General features: G+C 34.5%; 1 protein-coding gene across 1 annotated transcript in view; it reads right to left on the reverse strand.

Moving 5' to 3' along the window:
- Positions 1-1649: 1649 nt before the first annotated feature.
- The window catches only part of NAF1 (nuclear assembly factor 1 ribonucleoprotein), a 42896-nt gene continuing 20196 nt past the window's right edge, over positions 1650-24349 (reverse strand). The window contains exons 4-8 of the mRNA XM_047091922.1: positions 20471-20553; positions 13762-13922; positions 10318-10369; positions 6196-6298; positions 1650-2512 (exon numbers count right to left, since the gene is read on the reverse strand). Coding sequence (XP_046947878.1) covers positions 2049-2512; positions 6196-6298; positions 10318-10369; positions 13762-13922; positions 20471-20553 — 863 coding nt within the window. The 3' untranslated portion in view covers positions 1650-2048. The remainder of the gene's footprint in view (positions 2513-6195; positions 6299-10317; positions 10370-13761; positions 13923-20470; positions 20554-24349) is intronic.

Raw genomic sequence — 24349 nt, forward strand, 5'->3', positions numbered from 1 at the left:
ACTCATATGTGGAATTTAAGAAAACAAAGTGGGGGGGAAGGAGAGAAAGACAAACCAAGAAACGGACTCAAATACAGAGAATAAACTGATGGGTTGCCAGAGGGAAGGCGGATGGGAGTATGGGGGAATAGGGGATGGGGATTAAAGAGTACACTTAACTATGAGCACTGAGTAATGTACAGAATTGCTGAATCACTCTATTGCACACCTGAAACTAATCAAACACCGTACTGTTAACTATCTGGGAATTAAAATTAAAAACTTAATAAAATATTAAAGCAATAAATAGAACATTGGGAAAGCAGCAGACACACACACACACACGATTTCCTAGGTCTCATCTTAGATCTACTGAATTGGAATCTGGGGATAAAATCCAAGAATGTGCACTTTTAATAAGCTATCCCAACCTTAGGTGATTATTACATGTGATTTCTAGACACCCTGAAGTTTCAAAATCCCTCATGTATGAAGAAGCAAGTTGGATATTAAGTATTTCAGTTAGCAACTTAATCGAAGGCAGATACCAAATGGTATCATTCAGTTCTATGTTTCTTCAGAAAATAAATACCTAAAGTCAGATACTAGTACTTTAGGTACAGAGGTTCAAAGAATGCTTTTTATGCCTTGGTGATTCTAACGACTTGTTGATTTACTGTAATGAATGGTAACATCTTACTCTTTCCATTCTTAGAGAAACTTTTTTTTCAGTGCTTCCAGATACAATCTCAATTAATTCTAACAATGTCCTATGAACTAACCTGTGACAGTTAACTCCTAAAGAGAAGCTACAAACACATTTCAAGAAAGAAAAATGAAGTACAACACATGATAAAGTCAATGTACGCCAAAGCCAGGGCTTCTCAGTTGGGCCCCCGGAACCTTGCAAAGAGTCTCCTCAGCCTTCAGGGATGTGAAGAGGGGCCTGGGTGCAACCACAGTCCACGGGGTTGTGATGAATGGTCTCCAAATTACCCCAATGTGCATACAAATATTATTTTCTAAGAGTTTCAAGGAATAAAAGGTCGGGAAACAACAATTTAGTAGAAACTGATGTGAGAATCAGTAAAACTAGGCCCGCTGGGTAATCTTAATTAAAACTTGGAATCCTTAGGTTCCTCATTGTTTGTTAAATAAGGACTAGTTTAAACTACTTCTAAGGCCTCTTCTATTTCTAAAATTCTGTAATTTTCCTTGCATTTACATTTCATCATGTAAAAGAATACTCAGGAGTAATTTAATTAAAAGCTCTAAATTCAGTCAGTCATTCCATAAATACTTATGAAGCACTAATCTGCAGCAGGCACGTGAGAATCTGAGAAACAGATACAGAAGACATAGTGTCCTAATATGGGGTTACATATATTTTATTGTGAATAAGTAACATACTTTATCATGAATAGTCCTTCTGTTCCTTTAATTAAATAGTAAAATCTACTGCATAATGCCTCAGTAATGGAAATCTGCATAGATAATGAAAAGTTTGCCTATGCATAATTAATGAATGTTAACTTTAATTATAGTCAGAACTTCTACCAATATTGAAGGCTTTATTTCTCTGTACCTTCACTTACTTGAAAAAAAAAAATTAAAGAACATTAAAAATTACTGGTAAATTGCATTTACAATCAAAATCAATTTGCAAAGCATACATTTGTAAAAATAGTTTATTTTAAAGACTCTCAATAGGATTTCAGCATCTTATTTTCAGATATATCAAGACAATGTGTTCAATATACTTTAACCCATGATGAAAGTTGCTCCAGATCTATTAGACCTATATACACTATTTAATTGAGCAGAAATAGGGAAAGCATGGATTCAAAGTTTTAATTAAATATTACATAATTGGAGATCCCCCTCCACAAAAGTGAAATTTTCATAATGATACAATTTCACAAAGGTTACAAATATATATCAAGTCACGACTGAAGGAATCATTTAGTATTTTACAGTGTTAAAAATCTAGCTCCATAATTGCTTTCTTTAAAAAAAAAAATCCTTCCCATATAAAAAGTCTACACTTCTCTAGAAATGTATACATTCCCCTAGTAGTAGGATCCAAAGTGAGAAGAATTACTATCTCCAGAAGAAGGAGGTGGAGGCAGCGGGGGAGGGGGTGGGGGGATGGAGTATGGTAAGGGAATTAATGGATGAGGTGCCATGTTTGGTGTAGCCCAACCCAGGTTTACAGATGCAGGCGGTGGAGGTGGTGGCAGTGGTGGCAGAGGAGGAGGGAGTGAAAAATTATGCATGTCAAACACCGGCGGAGGAAAAGGATACTGTGGCATGATAGTATTATCTGGTCTCTGAGGTGGAAATCCTGAAGTCTCCTGAAACACCATCTGTTCTGAGTTATAAAACTGTGGCGATGGAGGCCTGCCATGGCAAGGTCGAGGATATCTACCCCGGGAAAATCCTCGTGTGAATTCTCTGTTGCGATATCCTTTTGAGTGCTCTGAAGCAGAGCTATGAGCATTCCAATTCTGATGTACTTCTGAAAAGTTTTCACCTATGAGTGAGGAAGAACGCATTAAAAACAAAATTAAAATGAATTTTAATACATCAAAAAACACAGTATAAAATTTCAGTAATGCCTTTTCTTTAACTTCCAGGATATCTTATGGTAGCTAAAAAAGCCTAAGTCTTAAGGTTATAAACTTTAAATGAATCCACAAGGCCAGAGGATGAGGAAGGGCAATAGATGTTTCATAAGAAACCACGGAGGACACATGGAAGTGGCACAACATTTCCAAGGCTGAAAGAAAACTCAGTGTAGGATTCTATACTAAATGAAAATATCCTGAGGAAAACGGAAACCAAAGACATTCTACAATAAAGAAAAACTAATTTATCTCCAGCAGACCTACCCTGCCTGACAGAATGACTAAAGCAAGTTTTGTAAACAGAAACAATAAAAAACTTGAAACATGAGAAAGGAGGAAAGAACACAACAAAAATGAGTAAATACAATAAAGTGTCCTTCTCTGAGTTTTCTAAATTATGTTTGAGGTTGAAGCAAATATTATAAGAGTTTTTGTGATTCTAATTGTATATATATGAAGTATTTAATGCAAATTATAAACTAGAGAATAATAAAGGGACATAAAGAGGTAGGGTTTCTAAACTGCACACAAACTGGTAAAACAATGACATCAGTAGGTTGTGATAAGTAATGTATGTACAATTTAATACCTACAGCAACCACTGAAAAAGTTATACAAAGAGACACATTCAAAAACACTACAGACAAATCAAAATGGAATTTAAAAAAAAGTTACAGTACCCACGGGCAGGCAGAAAAAATAAAACAGAGAAATGAAATCCAGAGAATAAACAGGAAAGGGCAGACTTGAGCCCCAACATATCAAAAATTACATTAAACACGAATGGACTACATACATCAATTAAAACAGATGGAAATGCTTGGCAGAGTGGATTAAAGAACATGAACACAAGTCTACAAGAAACTCACTTCAAAGGATATAGTTAGGTTGAAAGTAAAAGGATAAAGATACATCGAAAGAAAGAAGTAACTACATTAATATCAGAAAAAGTAGGTTTCAGAATAAAGAAAATCACCAGAGAAAGAGGGAGACAAGTGAATTCAACAACATATGTAAAGAATTATACACCATGACCACGTCTGGTTTACTCCAGGGATGAAAAGTCTGGTTCAATATTCTAAAACCAGTGTAATCTACCTCATTAACAGACTAATGACAAAAAATTGTATCATGTTATCAATGCAGAAAAAGTACTGTCAAAATTTAATACTCTTCAGTCATAATTTTTTTAAAGCTACAAAAAACAGGAACAAATGGAAACTTCTCCTTAACTTGATAAAAACAGATGCTGTTCTCGAAAACCCTATACCTAACATTATACTTAATGATGAAAGACAGTGTTTTCTCTTATGATCAAGAACAAGCCACATGTATTCAACAGTGCCAGAGAGCTACTAAGGGAGACCAAAAAACAAAAACAAAAACAAATACAGTTTGAAAAACAAAAAAGGAATACTGTCCCTATTTGCAACTGGTGTAATTGGCTAAGTAGAAAATCTCAAACAAAAATCTCCTAGAACTACTGAGTTCTGCAAGGTCACAAGACAGAAGCTAAACATACATATGTTAATTTTATTTCTACATTCTAGCAACAAACACATAGACACTGGCATTAACGATGCAAAACCATTTACAATGAATTGAAAATGAAATACTTAAGTGTATACTAACAAAAAAAAGTACAGGATTTATATTCTAAACACCACAAAATTCTGCTAGAAAAAAACAAAGAAGATCTAAATTAATAGAGATATATACATGTTTGTGCAATGGACGACTCAATACATACAGTTAACGTATTAATTATCTCCAAACCAATAAACAGGTTTAAAACAATTCCCATCAAAATCCCAGCAAGACTTTTTGTCAATATAGAGATTAAAAATGCACATGGAAAAGCAAAGCAACTAGAATAGCTAAAATAACTTGGAAAACTGTTAGAAGTAAAAATAAGAGAAAAATCTTTTGGAATATATGTCTGGACAAGAAATCCTCAGACTCCACAAAAGAAAATCAATTATATATTAGGGATTCATCGAAATTAAAAATTTTTGTTCTGCAAATGGCTCTCTTGAGAGGATAAAAATACAAGCTACAGGCTGGAACAAATTATGTACAAGCTCCCATAACTCAAGAGTAAAAAAAGCAGGGGCGCCTGGGTGGCGCAGTCGGTTAAGCGTCCGACTTCAGCCAGGTCACGATCTCGCGGTCTGTGAGTTCGAGCCCCGCGTTGGGCTCTGGGCTGATGGCTCAGAGCCTGGAGCCTGTTTCCGATTCTGTGTCTCCTTCTCTCTCTGCCCCTCCCCCGTTCATGCTCTGTCTCTCTCTGTCCCAAAAATAAATAAACGTTGAAAAAAAAAAAATTAAAAAAAAAAAAAAAGTAAAAAAAGCAGAAATACAGTTACAAAATGGGCAAAAGACATGAACAAATACATCACTGAAGATTTACAGATAGCAAATAAGGACATGGAAAGATGTTCAAAATACTTAGCCATTAGGAAAATGCAAGTTAAAAACACAATTAGATTATCACTACACACTTATGAGAATGGCTAAAATAAAAAATGGTGGCAAAACTAAATGCTGGTGAGAATGCAGACAAACTGAGTCACTCATACACTGGTGATGGGAATCCAACTATCATATAATCCAGCAATTGTACTCCTAGACATTTATCCCAGAGAAATGAAAACTTGTGTTCACACAAATACCTGTACACAAATATATAAAACAACTTTATTCCTATAACCCAAAATTATTAACAACCCAGATGCCTTGCATGACTGTTAAACAACCTATAGTATATTCATACCATGGAATACTACTTTGAAATGAAAAGAAACAAATTTGACAAATAAAACAATCTGGATGAATCTCTGGGAAATTATGCTAAGTGACAAAAACCAATCCCTAAAGGTAACATATTGTATGGCTCTGTTTATATAACCATTCTTGACATGACAAGATACATTACAGAAATGCAGAAAAGATAAGTGATTGCCAAGAGTTAAGAAGGTGGGAGGGAGGGAAGTGGGAGTGACTATAAAAAAGGCAACATGAGGGGTGGTGGAAATATTCTGAATCTTGATTGTACCAATGTCAATATCCTGGAGGTTGTGATATTGTACTGTATAGTTTTACAAGATGTTACCATGTCAGGAAACTGGGTAACAGGCATGCCAGAAATCTCTATTATTTCTTCCCACTGCATGTAAACCTATAAAAAGTTTAGTTTTAAAAAAGGGAAAAGGAAACAGGAAAGGTATAATGAAAGAAAATGCATGTTAAAAAATAAAATACCTTGATTTAGATATTAAGTACTATATCATTTAATTCTAAACATGAAAGCAGAGGTTACTTAAGAAAAAAATGCCTATACACACAACTGACTCACAAGCTTTTATCTATCCCTAGAAGCCATTTTTACATCCTTACGCTTAAAAAACTAAGGTTGAATACTCCTCATGGCTCTCTTCCATCACATTTCACGCCATGTAATGCCTCCAATGTTAGATGGATACCAGGAGGTAAAAAGAGAATTCAGAGGTTTATTTCAGTTTTATTAGTAATGAACTTAACATAAACGTAAATGAAGATTAAAAAATCACTGTATATTGCATTTACTCACTTGATTCATTAGACTCAGACTTGAATTTTTTCCGGCCTTGAATCTGAGATTTTTTCCTCTGTTTGGCTTCTTTTTCCTTTTCATCATCACTGAAATCTAAGGCCTTGCAAAGGAAAATATATAGATTATGTCACATGGATTTACCAATTCATTGGTACATACTTGGAAGTGAGAAAAAGCCTATTATTTAACACTGACCCCAAATAATAAAAGAATGTTACTCTTTTTGATAATATTTTCTAGCAATATCTGAATTAACTCTTAATTAACACAGGCCAGAGTACTCAAGGCTTTTTATCTTTTAATTTCTAGAAAGTTTCAGATAGGTAACTTCTTTTCTCCCAGATTGGTAACTTTAAAATGCCAAACTTTAACAACCTTCAGATACAGATATTCCTTAGCTAGAAGACTAACCTCAAGTTTAAGAGTCAATATTCATCATAATGCCAGCTACCAAACAATGCTAAAAGGAAGGAATAGTTAGGAATAAGCAAATAACATAAATTATCAGATCTAATATAAAAAATATTCAAAAATTTATATATACCTATTATATGCCAGGTACTGTTCTAAACACTTTATAGGTATTAATAATCTTAGTTAATAATTATCTTTTAATAATATAATGTCAGGTATATTAAGGGTTATAAATAAATAATAAGGCACAATATGGGCAGAAAAATCACTGTGGATGCTATTTAGATTGGACTGCAGGGGAAAGGCTTATTAGATAAGCAGATACATGATGATCCGACATCCAAGAGGAAATCATTTTAAATTACAAATGGGAAGAGTCAGTCTTACTTCCAAGAGTAAGAATTGAGATTCACTGTTCTAGCCCAAATACCAAAGCTTAAAAGCTATATATACTATGACTTCTTAGAATAATTTTATTATTCTATTAATATCAAAAAACAGATGTTTTACTTACACAGGTTCACTGTGTATGCATGTGTATACATTAAGAGAAATAAAATGTATATGAAAGTTTTTTTATGAGACTTTCAGTATAGCCTTGCTGAAATATATTCTAGATCAAATTTTCCAAGAACCAAGAGTCCATATACCTCAGAATCTATAATCAAATTCGAAAATATCAACGTTAGTACCTTCAAATACATGACATTTTATTGCTGATCTCAAAGTGCTAAGATTTTTAAGCTCATGTTAAATCTGATATCTGCCAAACGCTAGGATAGTATTGAGATCAGATGGAAAACACTGTTTTCCCTGAAGCTGTTCAAATGAGATTAAAAAGCCAATGAACAAGTGCTATGACTCAGTGCTATGTGAGTATAGGACTGAAGAAAGGAAAAAAAAAAAGGGCAAGGGAGATGTTTGTTATGAAACTCAAGATAAATCTCTAATGAATTAGCAGTGAAAATAAAGGAAAGAGAAATTTCAAGGAGAATATGTGAGAATATGTGCAAAGGCATGGTATAGTTGAGACATGAAATTGGTTCTGTAAGGCAAAGTAAAAGCTGCTTATATAGAGAAATCAGATGATGAAACTGGAGAATAAAGAACCTTATGAGCCAGTCATTGGGCATGTCCTAAGAGCAGGGGGCCGGTATTAAAGGATTTTAATTGGCATTGGTTTATTTTAGAGAGTGCTTTAGGTAATAATTTTGCTATCATCTCCTAAGGTCAGAAAAAAATTCAGTTTCTTGTATACACATTAATTGAAATTTATACTCAAATACCTTACTTCAACTACAAACTACATATTCACGTATCAGAAATGAATATGGAAATGAAGTACATTCCTTATACATAATCTATGATTAATGTCAGACAATAATTCTATACTACAAAATTTCATCATAATAAACTTTAAATATCAAGAAGTTTTCTCTTATTACAGAAATAAGGGACAGTCAACTACTTCAAACAACAACAACACAAAAAAACCCCAAAAAACCCCATGAAGTATGCTGGGTTTTCATTTTAAAATTAACCTAATCATGCCAATTTTATAAACAGTTAACATTACCATAATTAGCAAGTTCAAAGCTTAGGTCTAAAACAACAGGGATGTATTAGAATATTTGCATTTCACAAGAAATATGTTAAGACCTTTGTGAATTTTCTCAAATACTTTTTTTTTTTTAACGTTTATTTTTGAGAGAGAGAGAGACAGAGCATGAACGGGGGAGGGGCAGAGAGAGAGGGAGACCCAGAATCTGAAGCAGGCTCCAGGCTCTGAGCTATCAGCCCAGAGCCCAACACGGGGCTCGAACTCAGGGACCACAAGATGGTGACCTGAGTTGAAGTCGGACGCTTAACCGACTGAGCCACCCAGGCACCCCTTAAATACTTTAAAAACATACAATTTCAGTATGAAGATACCCTAAAAATAACTAAGAACACTAAGTGAACCTCAGAGCCTTAACAGAAATCACATGTATACCTAACATAAATTAGAAAACATAATCCCATGGTAATGTGGAATTAAACTAGGATCACTCACTGGTTAAGTGACTCTCTAAGGGACTATGACCTGATTGATGCCTCAGCGAAATTAGAAACTAGCATGATTCTTCACCACTGCTTAAAAACATCTAAAATGAACAAAGTTAAATCTACAAATACCAAGAATTTATAATACTGAGAAACTTCATCAGAATTAGTACATTTAGGGGCGCCTGGGTGGCGCAGTCGGTTAAGCGTCCGACTTCAGCCAGGTCACGATCTCGCGGTCCGTGAGTTCGAGCCCCGCTTCGGGCTCTGGGCTGATGGCTCAGAGCCTGGAGCCTGTTTCCGATTCTGTGTCTCCCTCTCTCTCTGCCCCTCCCCCGTTCATGCTCTGTCTCTGTCTGTCCCAAAAATAAATAAATGTTGAAAAAAAAAAATTAAAAAAAAAAAAAAAAGAATTAGTACATTTAAAAATTCTCATTTATAATATTCTTTCTTTACATTGTATAAATTCATGCTATTTTCAAGAAGATATATACTCATTGCTGCAATTTTTGTATTTTAATAACTTAAAAAAAAGAAAATTTGCCTAACGATCTCCATGGAAAGCTAAATAATCATTACTCCTGACTATTCCACATCTCTAGAAAAACTGTCAAGCTACTTTGAGACATAAAACTAATTTGGCTGACATGAATTCAAGAAAGAAAATCAAGAGTTCTTGGGGCGCCTGGGTGGCGCAGTCGGTTAAGCGTCCGACTTCAGCCAGGTCACGATCTCGCGGTCCGGGAGTTCGAGCCCCGCGTCAGGCTCTGGGCTGATGGCTCAGAGCCTGGAGCCTGTTTCCGATTCTGTGTCTCCCTCTCTCTCTGCCCCTCCCCCGTTCATGCTCTGTCTCTCTCTGTCCCAAAAATAAATAAACGTTGAAAAAAAAAATTAAAAAAAAAAAAAAAAAAAGAGTTCTCTTTTTAGGGAGGTAATTCTAAAAAAATGAAGAGGTAGGTAGATTCTAAGCAATTTTTTTTAAGTTTATTTATTTATTTTGAGAGAGAGACGGAGAGAGAGAGAGTGACCATGAGTAGGGGAGGGACAGAGAGGGGGAAAGAATCCCAAGCAGGCTCCTCACTGGACAGGGTTCAAACCCATGAACCGTGAGATCACGACCTGAGCCAAAACCAAGAGTAGGATGCTTAACCGACTGAGCCATCCAGGTGCCCTGATTCTAATGATTTTGTACCTCCAAAAGTAAGGCAGCTTATTAAAATGCACCATTAATAAATGTCTTCATGCTCCCATGGTTAATTTACTAAATTAAAGAATAAAATTGTTTTCAATGATGACAATTCTTCCTTTACCAGCTGTCCACAAAACTGATTAAAAACATAGTAAATTAGGAGGAAACTGATAAACTGATAAATATTAAAATATGGCTGAAAATATTTTTTTCCCAAAAATTTTTTAAAAAATATTTTCCCCCCAATTGTTTTTTAGTATTTTTTTTTCCTAAAATGATCAATCAAAAACTCTCATTGAGGGGTATAAAACAGTCACCTGGGAGATGGAAACATTACACAGGTAGGCCCAAGGACGGCAGTGTGACTGCCAAGCAGCATTAAGGACCTCGTTAAGGTCAGGTCAGGTATTACACTTTATAAAGTCAAGTCCTATATAATCCCTAAAATATTGTGTAAAGAGACTTATAGTTACTTCTGGTGGTGGTTCCTGATCATTCTTCCATGACGCATCTGATCCCCTGTCCCTAGAAAGAGAAAATAAAAAGTCAAAAGAAAACAAGAAGTACTTAAGATTCTGCTAAGTGTTTATTAGTTAATAGTATAGAAAATAATGAAGTAGAAGACATGAGCTCAAACTTTAATTTTGTAATATATGTGAAAATAAGAGCAAAAAATAAAAGGACCAAGTGTATATTCTTCCCTTGTTTCAGAAGATGCGGAAAGCTAATAAGGAAAACACAAGAACTGGACACACATAAATATTAGAACCAGGGAACCAGAATAAGAAGCCAACGCTGTGTGTGGTGTGCAGAGGAAAGTGGTTTTGCAGTTCATAAGCATCTCCAGAGGCAATGACTTTGATGATACCTGAGCTCAGTTCATAAAGTTCACTTCAACAAATGCTTATTCTACACCAACTATAGGTCAGACACAGTTCCAGTGTCAAGGATACAAAAATGACCAGGAGGCATTCCCTTATTTAAGATTTTACAGGTATAATGGTAGAGATAACAACATGATATCTTCCTGTATTTACCTGAGGGCTATCAATAATACTTCATGAGTAACCAAACCTTACTCCAACAGTGTTTCTCAAAAGAGAAGGCAGAAACAAGCTCTCATTTGGTAAGGAGTATTTTGAAGAGTCTGAAGGACAGTATAATCACAAGCATGAACTATTTTTAGTGGACAGTTTTATACTCTACAACCAACAGAAGTACATATATTATTAAGTAGGACTAGGATTTCTGAAAGCTCATCTTTATCTTTTTAATCTTTTTGATTTCTTAAGTTTGACAATATCTTGTTACTCAATTACATTAAAGTGTTACAAAATTTTAGGAGATGTCCTCACTGCTTTAAATTAAATCTCAAAAATAAATGAGGTTCTCAGTTATTAATTCATTAAAATCATTATTAATCTACAATCCATAAAAATAAATGTGCAGATGTCAACGGGCTAGCAGAATATGAAAATCATGAAGTCTGCTCTTTTGGTTCAAAACTTTGACCCTGTATATGAGGGCACTATCAATGATTTTTCTATTTACAAAAAAGCTATTACTCAATAATTATTAGCTTACACCTATGCAGTTAACACAGTTCCAGTCCCCTTGTAACATATATGCCATCTCATGGCCTGGGGTGCCCTTAGCAAGAAGCTTAAAGACATAAATAGAGAAAGTTCCCCATTAGTATATTTACCACAGAAAATCAAAATCTACTGAAGAAGAGATCAAGCAACATTTCAAAAAGCACTTTTAACAAGAAAGTAAGCTCATGGGAAGCCAAAATTAAAATAGCCTTACTAGAGGTGGATAAACTAGAGAGGAGCTGAACTTCTCTACCTCAAAGGCAAGCACTCAACAGAGTTCCCATGCAGACATCAAAATACAGTCTAAAACAGAATAATCTTTGTCAGGTGGGGCTTCTGCAGGGTGGGCCTAATTTCCCAATTCTTTAGTTTATTTTTTCTTTCCAGGACAAAATTCTTATTCTTGCAAATCAAGAACAAAAACTTCTTCTACTATTTAAAATCTACTCAGTAAATGTCTTCAGGAAATCTTTTTAAGTGTATCTGTTTTAAGCTAAAATATTTTATTTGTTAAAAGTTAAAATTATGGCTGAAGCACCTGGGTGGCTCAGTCGGTCAAGCGTCCGACTTCGGCTCAGGTCATGATCTCACAGCTCACAGGTTGGAGCCCTGTGTCAGGTTCTGTGCTGACAGTCTGAAGCCTAGAGCCTGCTTCGGATTCTGTGTGTGTGTCTCTCTCTCTGCTCCTCCCACCGCTCATGCTGTCTTTCTCTCAAAAATAAATTTAAAAAAAAAGCATTAAAAGAAATTTTTTTAAGTTAAAATGATGCCATAACTACAGCAACATCCTAATATTTAAAGCAGAATGAAATACTGTTTTAAGACATGATTTTATTTTTAACGTTTTAATTTTTTATTTTACTTTAGAGAGAGAGCATGAGTGAGAGGAAGTGAGGGAGACAGAATCTCAAGCAGGCTCCACACTCAGCTTGCAAAGTGACACAGGAGGCTGGATCACACCAGTTTGGGATCACAACCCAAGATCCCAAAATCCAAGAGTCAGAATGCTCAACCTATTGAGCCACCCAAGCGCCCCTTAAGGAATGATTTTAAAACATGACTTTACTGTCTATTTAATTCACCTTTCTTTTTAGCAGTTATTTAGAAAAATCAACCTCACCAACTCAGGCAAAATGTTTCCCTCAGATAATTGTGTAGATTCCTAAACATGAGCTTAATGAATTATCAGGAACAAAATTTTCATCTCTAAAATGATAAATGAATTCAGAGACTTCATTTACTATGTAAATACTTAAGAGATTTTTCGCCATGCCATCAGGACTAGCTAGTACTTTTGATGTAGCTCCAAGGCTACTCACTGACTAAAGTTCCTGTATGTTCTGCAAAAACCACACTCCTAATGCTTCAACTATACTTCAAGTTTCCCATCAAAAGAGAGCTAGACCTAAAAGGGACTTGTGTGTCAAACTGAATGCAAAGTATTTTTGGATTTAGGATCCCCTCTCCTCCCCCAATCTTTTGAAGTGTTTCTTCCACTCCTAATTTTATAATATTTTTAAATGGTTTATATTCATTTCATCGTTCCAAAGCATTCAACTTTTTTTTCCCCAAAAAAGCTATTCTACTTGAACTATATGCCACTGATTTAATATAAAAATTAAATTATATAATTATAATAACAAGGTCAACTAATAAAAACAGCTCTACAGCTAACATCTGGCAACACAATTAACACATGGAAATGCAAAATTAATGAGTACCATAAACATGCAGAAATATTACCTCCATATGCCATAGGCATCATTTAGCATCTTATAAAAGGGAGAGCAGTAGTTTGTTGGTTAAATCAACCGTTTATCAACTTGATACATAACTTTTCAGGGACATATTTTAGTTGTCTCTTCTAGACACTTACAATTTGTAAGCAACTTGAAATGTACTCATTTTGTTTTTTTTCTTGAGAATTACAAAGTTTTGTTAGTTAAGCCTATAATGTAATCCAAACTAAATAATTTTATTTAAAATGGAAAAGAATTCTTTTTGGGTGGTAATACTAATACTGAAATAGCATGTATGTTAGAAAAGTATATAATGGAAAAAATATGAATTAGAATTCAGAAACTTTATATGGTCCAAATGTATTCCTACTAGCTGACTATGTCTTTTTCGGTTAAAGATATAAATCATTTCTACCTGTAAAGTCTGATAACAAATTGTACCTTTCAAAGATTTTATTAGGAAAATAAATGAACTGTTTGGAAGACAGATTATTTAACAATAATGAATGAACTTCACTGAAAATTATTCCTAAAATATAAACACCAGATAGGCAGACAACTAACATGTCAATAACATACTTACTGTTTAAGTTTTTCTGTGAATATGTATTGGGTGAAGTCTTTCATTGATGGAGCAAAATACATAGTATCCTTTATTTTAATACCTTTACTCTCAATGTGCTCTGAAGAATTAAAACGTAACACATAAAATGGATGTGCAACAGGTCCAAATATCTCAAATATCTATAAAATAGAAAAAACATAAAGACCTCCTTTAATATGTAAAAAAGTAATTCAAACAGTAATATTTTTTAAAAACTGGTAATTGTTATAATAAGGTAATTCTCTCATGTCAGAACAATAAAAATGTATTTCTATTTAAGTCATTTTTGCATAATCAGTCTTCATATTTTGATTATAAATGCATCAACTCAATCCAGATTTCCTTTTTATGAATTTAAAACAAGTGTAACAAGTTTGTACCTTATTAAATTCAAATCATTTTGGTGGTATACCAATTAGATATAAATTATCATTTTTTTTATTATTCCTCATTTAAGTTGTAAAGTATGAAGAAAAGAATTACAATGGATAACTTTTGAGAAATAAAATGCTGTGTCACTTGGACTCTTATGACACAAAACTTAAAAGCTAGCTTCTGCTTTAATGGGTATTCAATCATTTCTGCTGTTCCCATATGGTAGTTAACATTTTCATAAAATTAAACCACAACTGTTTCTAATTTAAAACTTAGAAAAGTAGATTTGAACTTGAAGTTGCTTATTTTTCAAAAACCAAAGAAGCTATACAGCCTTTAACTTTTATGTAAAGCAAGTACTTTCAGTACAGACATATTTTATTTCCGAAAATGTTTTAAGAATGATAAAACAAAGCCTCTTGTTTTCAAGCTCTTCTCAAAAGAAATACCTAAATTTTTAAAAATAATGCTTCTGGTAATAAATGTATGTATGTTATAGAAACTGGACATGACCAATATCAGTGTAGACTTCTATAGTCTTTTTTTCTTTATTTTTTTTATTTTTTTTATTTAAAAAAAATTTTTTTTTTCAACGTTTATTTATTTTTGGGACAGAGAGAGACAGAGCATGAACGGGGGAGGGGCAGAGAGAGAGGGAGACACAGAATCGGAAACAGGCTCCAGGCTCCGAGCCATCAGCCCAGAGCCTGACGTGGGGCTCGAACTCACGGACCGCGAGATTGTGACCTGGCTGAAGTCGGACGCTTAACCGACTGCGCCACCCAGGCGCCCCTATAGTCTTTTTTTCTATTAATAAATTTTTCCTTTTGAGACCACACTGTAGTTTTGTATACTACTCCCTTTTAAAACCAAAGGTTGCATTAAGTTTTTCCATGTTCTTCGTAAGTATATCTTGGTAGCTATAGCACACTCCTTTATAGATCTGGCACAATATATTTAACTTGTCTCCCAGGACATTTAGGAAGCTTTCAATTTGCTCAATATGATGAATGATGCCATGATGAGTATATTTTTACGTAAATTTACATAGTTCAGGTTTCCTGAAAATTCATTGATAAGTGGCAGAATTATTGGAGCCAAGAGTATTATTACTATTAAAACTCTGGATGTAAATTACAACTTTTGGGGCACCCCTGGGTGGCTGAGTCGGTTAAGAGTCTGACTCTAGATTGTGAGTCATGATCTCAGGAACCTTGAGATCAAGCTCCGAATCAGCGCTAACCGTGCAGAGACTGCGTGGGATTCTCCTTCTCCTCTCTCTCTCTCTACCCCTTCCCCACTGTGCTCTTGCACTCTCTCAAAATAAATAAATAAACTTTAAAAAAATTACCAAATAACTTTCCAAATAGCTTTGATCATTTTAAACCAACTGCACTGAAAGTATGTTTTAGTACCTTCTCAGTTCTTGATTTTTGATAGTAAATATTCTCATTTTATTCTCTTCAGTATACCATTCAAGGTTTTATTAAATTTTCAGTTAGGCATAAAACAGGCAGGGTACCAATATTCTGAAGACATGATTACCCTAAAAACAACTAGTAGTATTCAATACAAGTGGCAACATATTTTGAAATAACACTAATAGCATAAAAATTTATCTTTTTTAATTTTAAAAGAAAATAGCAAATTTGCTTTGAAAGGATCTAGATACAAAGAGCAGACCTCTTCCAACCAGAACCGCAAAGGACCGAAGGGATATCCTGGAGCATGACTCTTACTGGTTTACATTACATAAAGTAACAGATTGTCTTGTCACTTTTTTAAAAGCCTTAACAATTATTGGGGCAGCTGGGTGGCTCAGTCAGTCGAGCATCTGACTTCAGCTCAGGTCTTGATCTCATGGTTCATGAGTTCAAGCCCCACATCGGGGTCTCTGCTGTCAGCCTGCAGAGCCTGCTTCAGATCCTCTGTTCCCCTCTCTCTGCCCCTCTCCCGTTTGTGCTCTCCCCAAAATAAGTAAATATTTAAAAAAAAAAAATTTAAGTCTTAATTCTTTTTTAACTTTGATAAATATAGACAAATCTCATTTTTCAAAGTTTGGACAGGGATAAAATGAGTTTTTGAAAAATTTCCTATAAAAGTATAATAATCATTGTTTGCAACCTGGTACATAAAACTGTTTCCCAAGGAATGGTTCCCTGGATAAATAATTCCATATCCTGAGAAATGATTTCACTAGAGCAATGCCTTAATAGCCTCAGGTTTATATACAGACTAGTTTGAACTAACATTCAAAATTCTTGGATAAAAATCAAAGCATGCTTAGTTCACTATTGTTAAGATCTTAAGTGTTGATCAGCTGTATCTATGAGAAAATCATTATAAAGTTTTAAGTAAAATAACACCACATACATATAACAGGTGACAGGAAGCTCCATTAGTGAATCCATATATGGCTTACACCAAAACTGAGAAGTATTTATGCTAACTTGAATAGCCACAGGAACACTTAACTGAGTTCACATAAGCAAGTTAGCTAACCCAGAATTATAGAAAAAAAAAAGGGGGGGGGGATTTGACAATATTTTAAACTACTATCAGCTTCAAAGTATAGATTTTAGACTGGCTAATACCTGAAAGCTAAACTGTGAAGAACGACTTCAGACAAAGTAGGGCTCAGGCCAGCCCCACTTCACCTCACAGTTTTACCCCTACTCAGTCTTCAGACCTGCCCTTGAGGATTCTGCAAGAAATCCTGACTACAGATGGAAGGAAAGAATGGCTGAGACAACAGTGTGAGAAACAAAACTTAGGATAATGATGTCTAAGATATTTACTTTAAGGAACGCAAAAAGCTTTCTTTATACTCTAAATAGTACATATTCCATAGAAATACTCACAAAAATCTAATCCAACTAATGTTTTATACTTGCCCTGTCATTTGAGAGGTAGTTTTCAGTGTCCTTCCACTTGGCTCTAGAATATACTTACCATCTCTTACTTAAACGCAGTATCTTTCTGCTAAAAGACCTCAAAGGATTCCTGTCACACACAGAGGTCACAAACACACACCACTACACCACATTACACAGATCTAGCATCGGGTCTGTTAGGAAAACAACTGACAAGAAGAGAAGTACATTCATTCCCCCAAATTCTCATTCTACAGCACAGTCCATGCTTAGATGTTCTACATGCAGCCTGGCAAAAGTTCTAGTGGCTGGGGGCCAGCATGAGACAGCTGGCTAAAGATGCATCGACAACACTCCACAGCCATAAAGAATTCTCCTATCAATTACTATTTTGACTTCCTATTAATAAAAATGAAGAAAATAAGAGTATTCTAGTTCACTGGTTAGATTAAATGATTATTTCAATCACCCTGTGTATTATTACTTCACAAGTTGCTGGGGGAGGAAAAAAAAAAACCACTGTATCAAACTATACTTCCAGAAAATCAACACATACTACCAACCAGACTGTAACAAAGTATTCTTTAAATAAAGAATCTTTAAAAAGATCTTTAAAAAAAAAAAAAGATCAGTAAAAATTTCTGCTCAATATTTGACAGGGAAAACATTTCATTGTTTCATTAGAAAGTAAAGTACATAATAATTAAAAAACAAAACCTGTTCTAACAAATACTGAAGACTAAATGCAAAACAAACAAGTAATTCATGTTATATAGGGATAATATATTGCACAGGTTGGTCAATTTTTAAATCCCCTGATATTAAAGAGCTAAACATTAAAAATAAAATTTTATTCATTTATCAAAAGGAACTATTCATCATCAGGATTAAAGGGCAAAAGGTAGAAACACAAATCCAAGGTCACCTTCCTTATATCAGTAGGGAAGGGGGAGGAGGTTTAAGGGAAATGCATCAGACAGACCAAATGGGTTGGAAACTCAATTTTATTCCTTTTTAACTTTGTGATCTTTAAGTAAGTGGGGATAATTTCACTTGCTTACAGAATTTCAATGAATTTTAAAAGATATACAGGGATGCTGGGGTGGCTCAGTGGGCTGAACAACCGACTCTGACTCAGGTAATGATCTCACAGTTCGTGAGTTTGAGCTCTGCACCAGGCTCTGCACTGACAGTGTGGAGCCTGCTTGGGATTCTTTGTCTCTCCTCTCTCTCTGTCCCTCCCCTACTCATGCTTTCTCTCTCTCAAAATAAATAAACTTAAAAGAAATAAAAATAAAAATAAAAAAATATACAAAATATCACTGTGGCTCATTATTGTTGAAGGGCAGAGGAAAAAGAAAAGATATACAAAGGTTTGACATTGAAGGTAAAACTAATTTAGTGTCCAAATAAGATCTAAAACAGATTCAATTTCATTTTCTGATCAATGGTTTGATATTCCCAACTCTCCTCTCCCCTGCCATTATATTGGGGAATCATTTCAAAGTGCTTCCATTTATGATCAAATATTTCTTAAAGGCTTGTCACTTCTTGAATTTACATAGCTCTCTATGTAAAATTTAGAAATAGATTTAATTTTTCCCTCTAGACTTATGTCACATAACTAAAGTTAGAGGCGTAAATGTTACATTTTTATCTGATACCTTTCAAATTCAAATGACAAAAGAGCTGAATATTAACATTAGTCACGATTATAGAATTAAAAATTCAAATGTAATGAGAGATATTAAGAAATGTGAATTTAGAGGCTTTTAACTGGCTTAGTGTTGGGTATTGTGAAATTAAAATTGTCTAAGCTAGCTATTTAGAGAAAAAGGTAACTGTCACAAAAATCATAAATAAAAGGAATCATGGAAATGATCATTTTCAACTCCCAGGCAGAAAATGAAGAAATTATGTTTCTGTTCCCTCTTCTCCTCTCCCTTCTTCTACATCTTTCTTGAGGACAGCGAGAAATGCTTTGCTTTTGCACTGGGAAGAATACTGGTTTCTCCTAAAGAAGTATATATGCCCAAGGGCACGGAGAGCAGCTCATGTCACAATCATCTACTCATTTCCCATCCCTTTTCTCTCTCAACCTTCTCTGAGGTACAGCCCCCAGCATATCTCTAACACCTCACAAAGGCACCAGCAGAACCCATACTTGAAAGAAAAGGACTGAGCTTAGGTATTTGAAAGACAAAAAAGTACAGCACCGTCCTTTAAGCATTAAATCATCTTTCTTCCCCTCACTGACTTTCTCCAGCATTGCCAAAATAGATTAGCTCTAGACTCCAAGTAATTCTACCACTGATTGCTTTACAATCCTAAGTCACTCATTTCTCTTTGGTAAATTAGCCTGTCAACCTAATACATATATATATATATAATTTTATATATTATAAACTTAAATATACTTGCATTGAATATAAATATAAGTAGGTAGTATAAGGTGGTAGGATCCTGATAAAAACCTGAGCTCTTTCCAACTTGTGTTAGAATGGGATAGTAGGGAAATGGCAGAAAAAAGGGAAAATTACATGAATGATCCAATAATATAATTAAAAAGATATGCTTTTTTTCTGATTAGATATAAATTAATTGTCCTAGAACAAAAAAAGAAGCCAACTGTTGGCTACCTGGGGAAAACTAAACCCCAAAAAGCTACTTCTTATCTGTCTTCAACACAATACACAAAGAACTGTACTCTGTATGGTGCAGAAATGCTGAGGTGAATAAAGCTACCCCTACAGCCGAAAAAGGAACACTTGGTTGGTATTTATATTCTTGACTTTACATCCTTTGCTGACTGCTCAAAATTGCACAGACTTGGTAACATGTGAACTCTTCCATATTAAAGATGGACATGCAGAGTTGTTCCATTCAAAGGATGTTAGAAGGGACTCAACTTTATGTTAAGTACTAAAGTACACATACTCATAATTTCCCAGAATGTGCTTACAGTGACACTTTACAGCTGTTGCTGAAATCTTTTTCTACTTTTTCTTTTTTTCATCCTCAGATTCCACCAGAGGAAACCAAAGTCTAAAGTTTTGAGAGCCACCACTCAAAGGGACTCACAAACCAAAAAAAGGTTAACTACTACACTGTAGAAAGTTTCCTGCACTCAACTTTGAGTACTTGGAGATATTCAATATGTAGAACCACTGCCTCACAAAGTACCTGACAAACAGGAAAAAAATGTATTTTATATTTAATGATGCAAGCAGCAAAGAGTGATAAGCAGTATTAAACCAATATATCAACAGATAAGAAGCACTGACGAAAATCAAGAAAAAGTAAAACTTCAGAGCTCTAGATTGCTCACCTACTAAAATTAATAAATTCTTTCTTTTTAGGATAGGGAAAGTCAGAAAAAACAATCAACAAAGAAACAGCATAATTTTCAAGATCTGATTTTTTTTTTTTTTTTAACAAACCTTTCCTGCTGCTTGTCGATCACTTTTAAAAATTACAGTCTCTTCATTAACCGGAGGTAGGTTAGTCATGGATTCAATTATTACTGAAAAATGAAACAGAGCAGATTATTTCAAGATTTAATTAGACAATAATGTAAAATTTAAGTAATAATTTTATTTAGCCTTTAATTCCAACATAATTTAAAATGAAATTTAAGATGAGATAATGTATCTGGTAACTATTCCTCTTACATCAACAAGCTATTTATTATCAAGTTATACAGGGAAATAGAGTCTACATATTTTTATTTAATACAGAAAGCTACAGTTCTAGGGTACCTGTGTGGGGCACCTGGGTGGCTCAGTCCATTAAGCATTCAACCCTTGCTATCTATTGGCTCAGGTTGTAACATTGTGGTCATGAGATTAAGCCCTGAGTCAGCATGGAACCTGCTTGAGATTCTCTCTACCTCTCTCTCTCTCTGCCCCTCTTCCACTCACACACGTGCATGCTCTCTCTCTCTCTCAAAGTAAATACACTTAAAACAAACACACACCAAAAAACAAAAAAACAAAAAAAAAACCCAAAAAGCTACAATTCTAAAAAAAAAAACAAAAAAAACCTAAAGTATAAAATCTCACAGAAAAGTTGTATCGCCCATTAAAAAGTCAATAAATTTAAGTCATGTACATTTTCTCAAGCAACTTTTATCCAAAAAAGTATAATCGCATTTACTCACAAAACTCTTATTTTAGGAAAAATCAGTCTTCTTTCTCATTGTAGAAATTCTTTTCTACAAAGAACTGAATACTTACTGTTTTATGAAAACGCTAAAGACTTCATAAAAGCATCTTCCTCAGAACAGATGAAGAATGATAGGACTCAACAGCAATTTTTATCACTCTCTTTCTCAAAAAGCAATAGCATTAACCCACGAGTCTATCATAATCAATTCCTGTATATGACACAAATGTTAAACAACCAGTCTACCATACATAGCAAAGAGAAAAAACAAGCAGTAGGCTCTTAGAAAATTAGAGTAACAAGCAAGAATGCTTTGCCACATTACAGATGTCACGTCTACTTGAGAAACGAAATATAGTAATTGATTATTAAAATTCACTTCAAAAACTTCAATTGTATCAGTTACTACCTCTTTTAAAAACATTTTTTAGGGGCGCCTGGGTGGCGCAGTCGGTTAAGCGTCCGACTTCAGCCAGGTCACGATCTCGCGGTCCACGAGTTCGAGCCCCGCGTCAGGCTCTGGGCTGATGGCTCAGAGCCTGGAGCTTGCTTCCGATTCTGTGTCTGCCTCTCTCTCTGCCCCTCCCCCGTTCATGCTCTGTCTCTCTCTGTCCCAAAAATAAATAAACGTTGAAAAAAAAATTTTTTTTTTGAAAAAAAAAAAAAAAAACATTTTTTAATGTTTATTTATTATTTTGAGAGAGAGAGAGAGAGAGAGAGAGAGAGAGAGCATGAGCAGGGGAGGGGCAGAGAGAGTGGGGGAGACACAGTATCCGAAGCAGGCTCCAGGCTCTGAGCTGTCAGGACAGAGCCCCATGCAGGGCCTGAACCCACGGACTGTGAGATCATGAGCTGAGCAGTAGTTAGGGACACCTAACCAACTGAGCTACCCAGGCGTCCCCATCAGTTACTGCTTCTAAGTTCTGAACATACGTATAAGTCACAGATTATATATAGATCAACATTTTTTGAGTTAGATCTGTTTCTGGAATAAAGATGATGAGTAAGGATTGATAATGATAGTGAGCACTAAGAGAATTCATTTTCAATCATCTCTCTTCCCTAATCCCCTTCCCAAGAATCAAATTACATGAAAATAAAAGATCACCTAATCTAATACCTTCATTTCATAAAAGGATGAGAAAACAGAACTCAAGAGATTAACATTATCATAATGTTAATATTTTATAATCATAATCTGGCTAATTCCAGACCAAGTTATCACCAGAACCTAAAATCTTCCTGCAACATCACAACTACTGACCCTGTTTCCACAGCCTACAGAACTATTCTTTTTTTATTATGATTCTAGGTGGCAGCTGCAGGTCGTTGGGTACAAATCAACTTAAAGTTTATACCATACACTGATAAAGATTTTCAAAGGCTTTCAACAGTCAAATAGGTACTAGCATAAGATCCTTAATTTTATGACATCTCTCTACTTCTACCAAGGTGAATAATATCTAATTAGCCTCCTGTATTTTCCAAATTAAAACAGAGAGAGAGAGAGGAACAAACCAGCATAACCTGTAGAAGAACTGCAGAGTACAAAGCCAAATCCTCTCTTTTTCTCTTTGGGTTCTCATTTGAACTCATGTTATTTTTTGCTTAATGTACTAATACTTCATTTTCTCTTTTGTAATCTGGTCCAAATAATGTTAGATATTTTAGGCTCTCAAAAGAGAGGAGTATGTGATAATTTTGATACAATCTTTTTTCCCCGGCAGCTTGAGAATTTTGTTAGTCTATTAGGGCATGCTAGTCAAAACAGTATCTGTAAAGAGCATTATTCTGTGCTTATCAAATAGTTCACATTTTTTCTTGATAAACATTATGACCTAAATTTTTTCTATAAACATCAAGCCTAATAGATGCTCAACTCATACCATGTAAGCAAATAATTATTTATTTGACTTATTTATGTACATTCTTAAATGCCAAAGGATAACTCAAAAACCAGTAAATGTAAGGATTTTAGAATCAGGTAGTTTTAATAATCATGATTTTTATAAAAAGGATGTTTCACTTTAATCAAAATTTTGATTAATAAATTGTAAAAGTACAAAATTATAAATGTATGAAGTTTTAAAAATATTGGTGTGGACACTGTTAGAAAAAGGTCAAAAGTCCAATTTCTATCACTGACTCATTATACAACTGATCATAAGGGCAAGTAAATTGGGTTTTCCTGTGTCCCTTAAGTCCTGTAAACTAAGGAGGCTGGTGGACAATCTAGGTCTTCCACCCATTTTAAGTATCTTTGACTTTGTCAACGCTGAGTTCTATTTTCAGGTGTATCTTACTATAAGACTTAATGGTAGCTACATTAACTTCAAGGCCTTTCATGTTCCTACCTCACATCCTAGGGCTAAAAGAAATCTGTAATATATAGTTCTCTTAACCAACAGCTTTAAATTTCATGCCATTAAATCACAGAGCTAATTTACATGTTTCTAAAATAAAAATCAAAGGCAGTAGGCAGAAAAATGTTCACTCCCCACCCAAAAGATACCTACATCCTAATCCCTGAACCTGTAAATATGTTTACATTAAAAAAAAAAAAAAATCGCAGATGTGATTAAGGTTAAGAGCCTTGAGATGGGGAGATTATCCTGGATTATATGTGTAGGCCCAACCTAAGGAGTCCCGAAAAGCAGATAATCTTCTAAGGCTGTAGTCAGGGGAGATATGATGAAGGGAGAAGGGTCAGAGATAAGGCATATTATTGCCTTTGAAGATGAAGGGTGCCATGGGCCAAAGAATGCAGGCAGCCTCTAGAAGCTAAAAAAGACAAGAAAATGGATCCTCCCTAGAGCCCTGACAGAAACTCAGCCTTGACGAATCCTTTAATTTTAGCAGAGTGAGGCACATATCAAACTTCTGGCCTAGAGAACTGAAGAATAATAAATTTGTGTTGTGTAAAGTTACTAAATTTGTAGTAATTTAATAGTAGTAAAAAACAAAGATACCAAATCAAATTCTGGAGAAATGTCAGTAAAAGTAGACTTTAAATTTTTAAAAAGACAATGTATTTATTAGTAACCTATACAAGTAAAAACTGAATTTATCTATTCAAACTTAGTGACTATAAAATGAAGTATTATTACATATTTCACAGAAAATTCACTAGTCATAAATTCTTTGATGAACACATA

This window comes from Lynx rufus, unplaced genomic scaffold (genome assembly GCF_022079265.1).
Source record: "Lynx rufus isolate CCGP_SWC_20201006 ecotype Redwood Valley unplaced genomic scaffold, mLynRuf1.p SCAF_3, whole genome shotgun sequence".
NCBI classification, from domain to species: domain Eukaryota; kingdom Metazoa; phylum Chordata; class Mammalia; order Carnivora; family Felidae; genus Lynx; species Lynx rufus.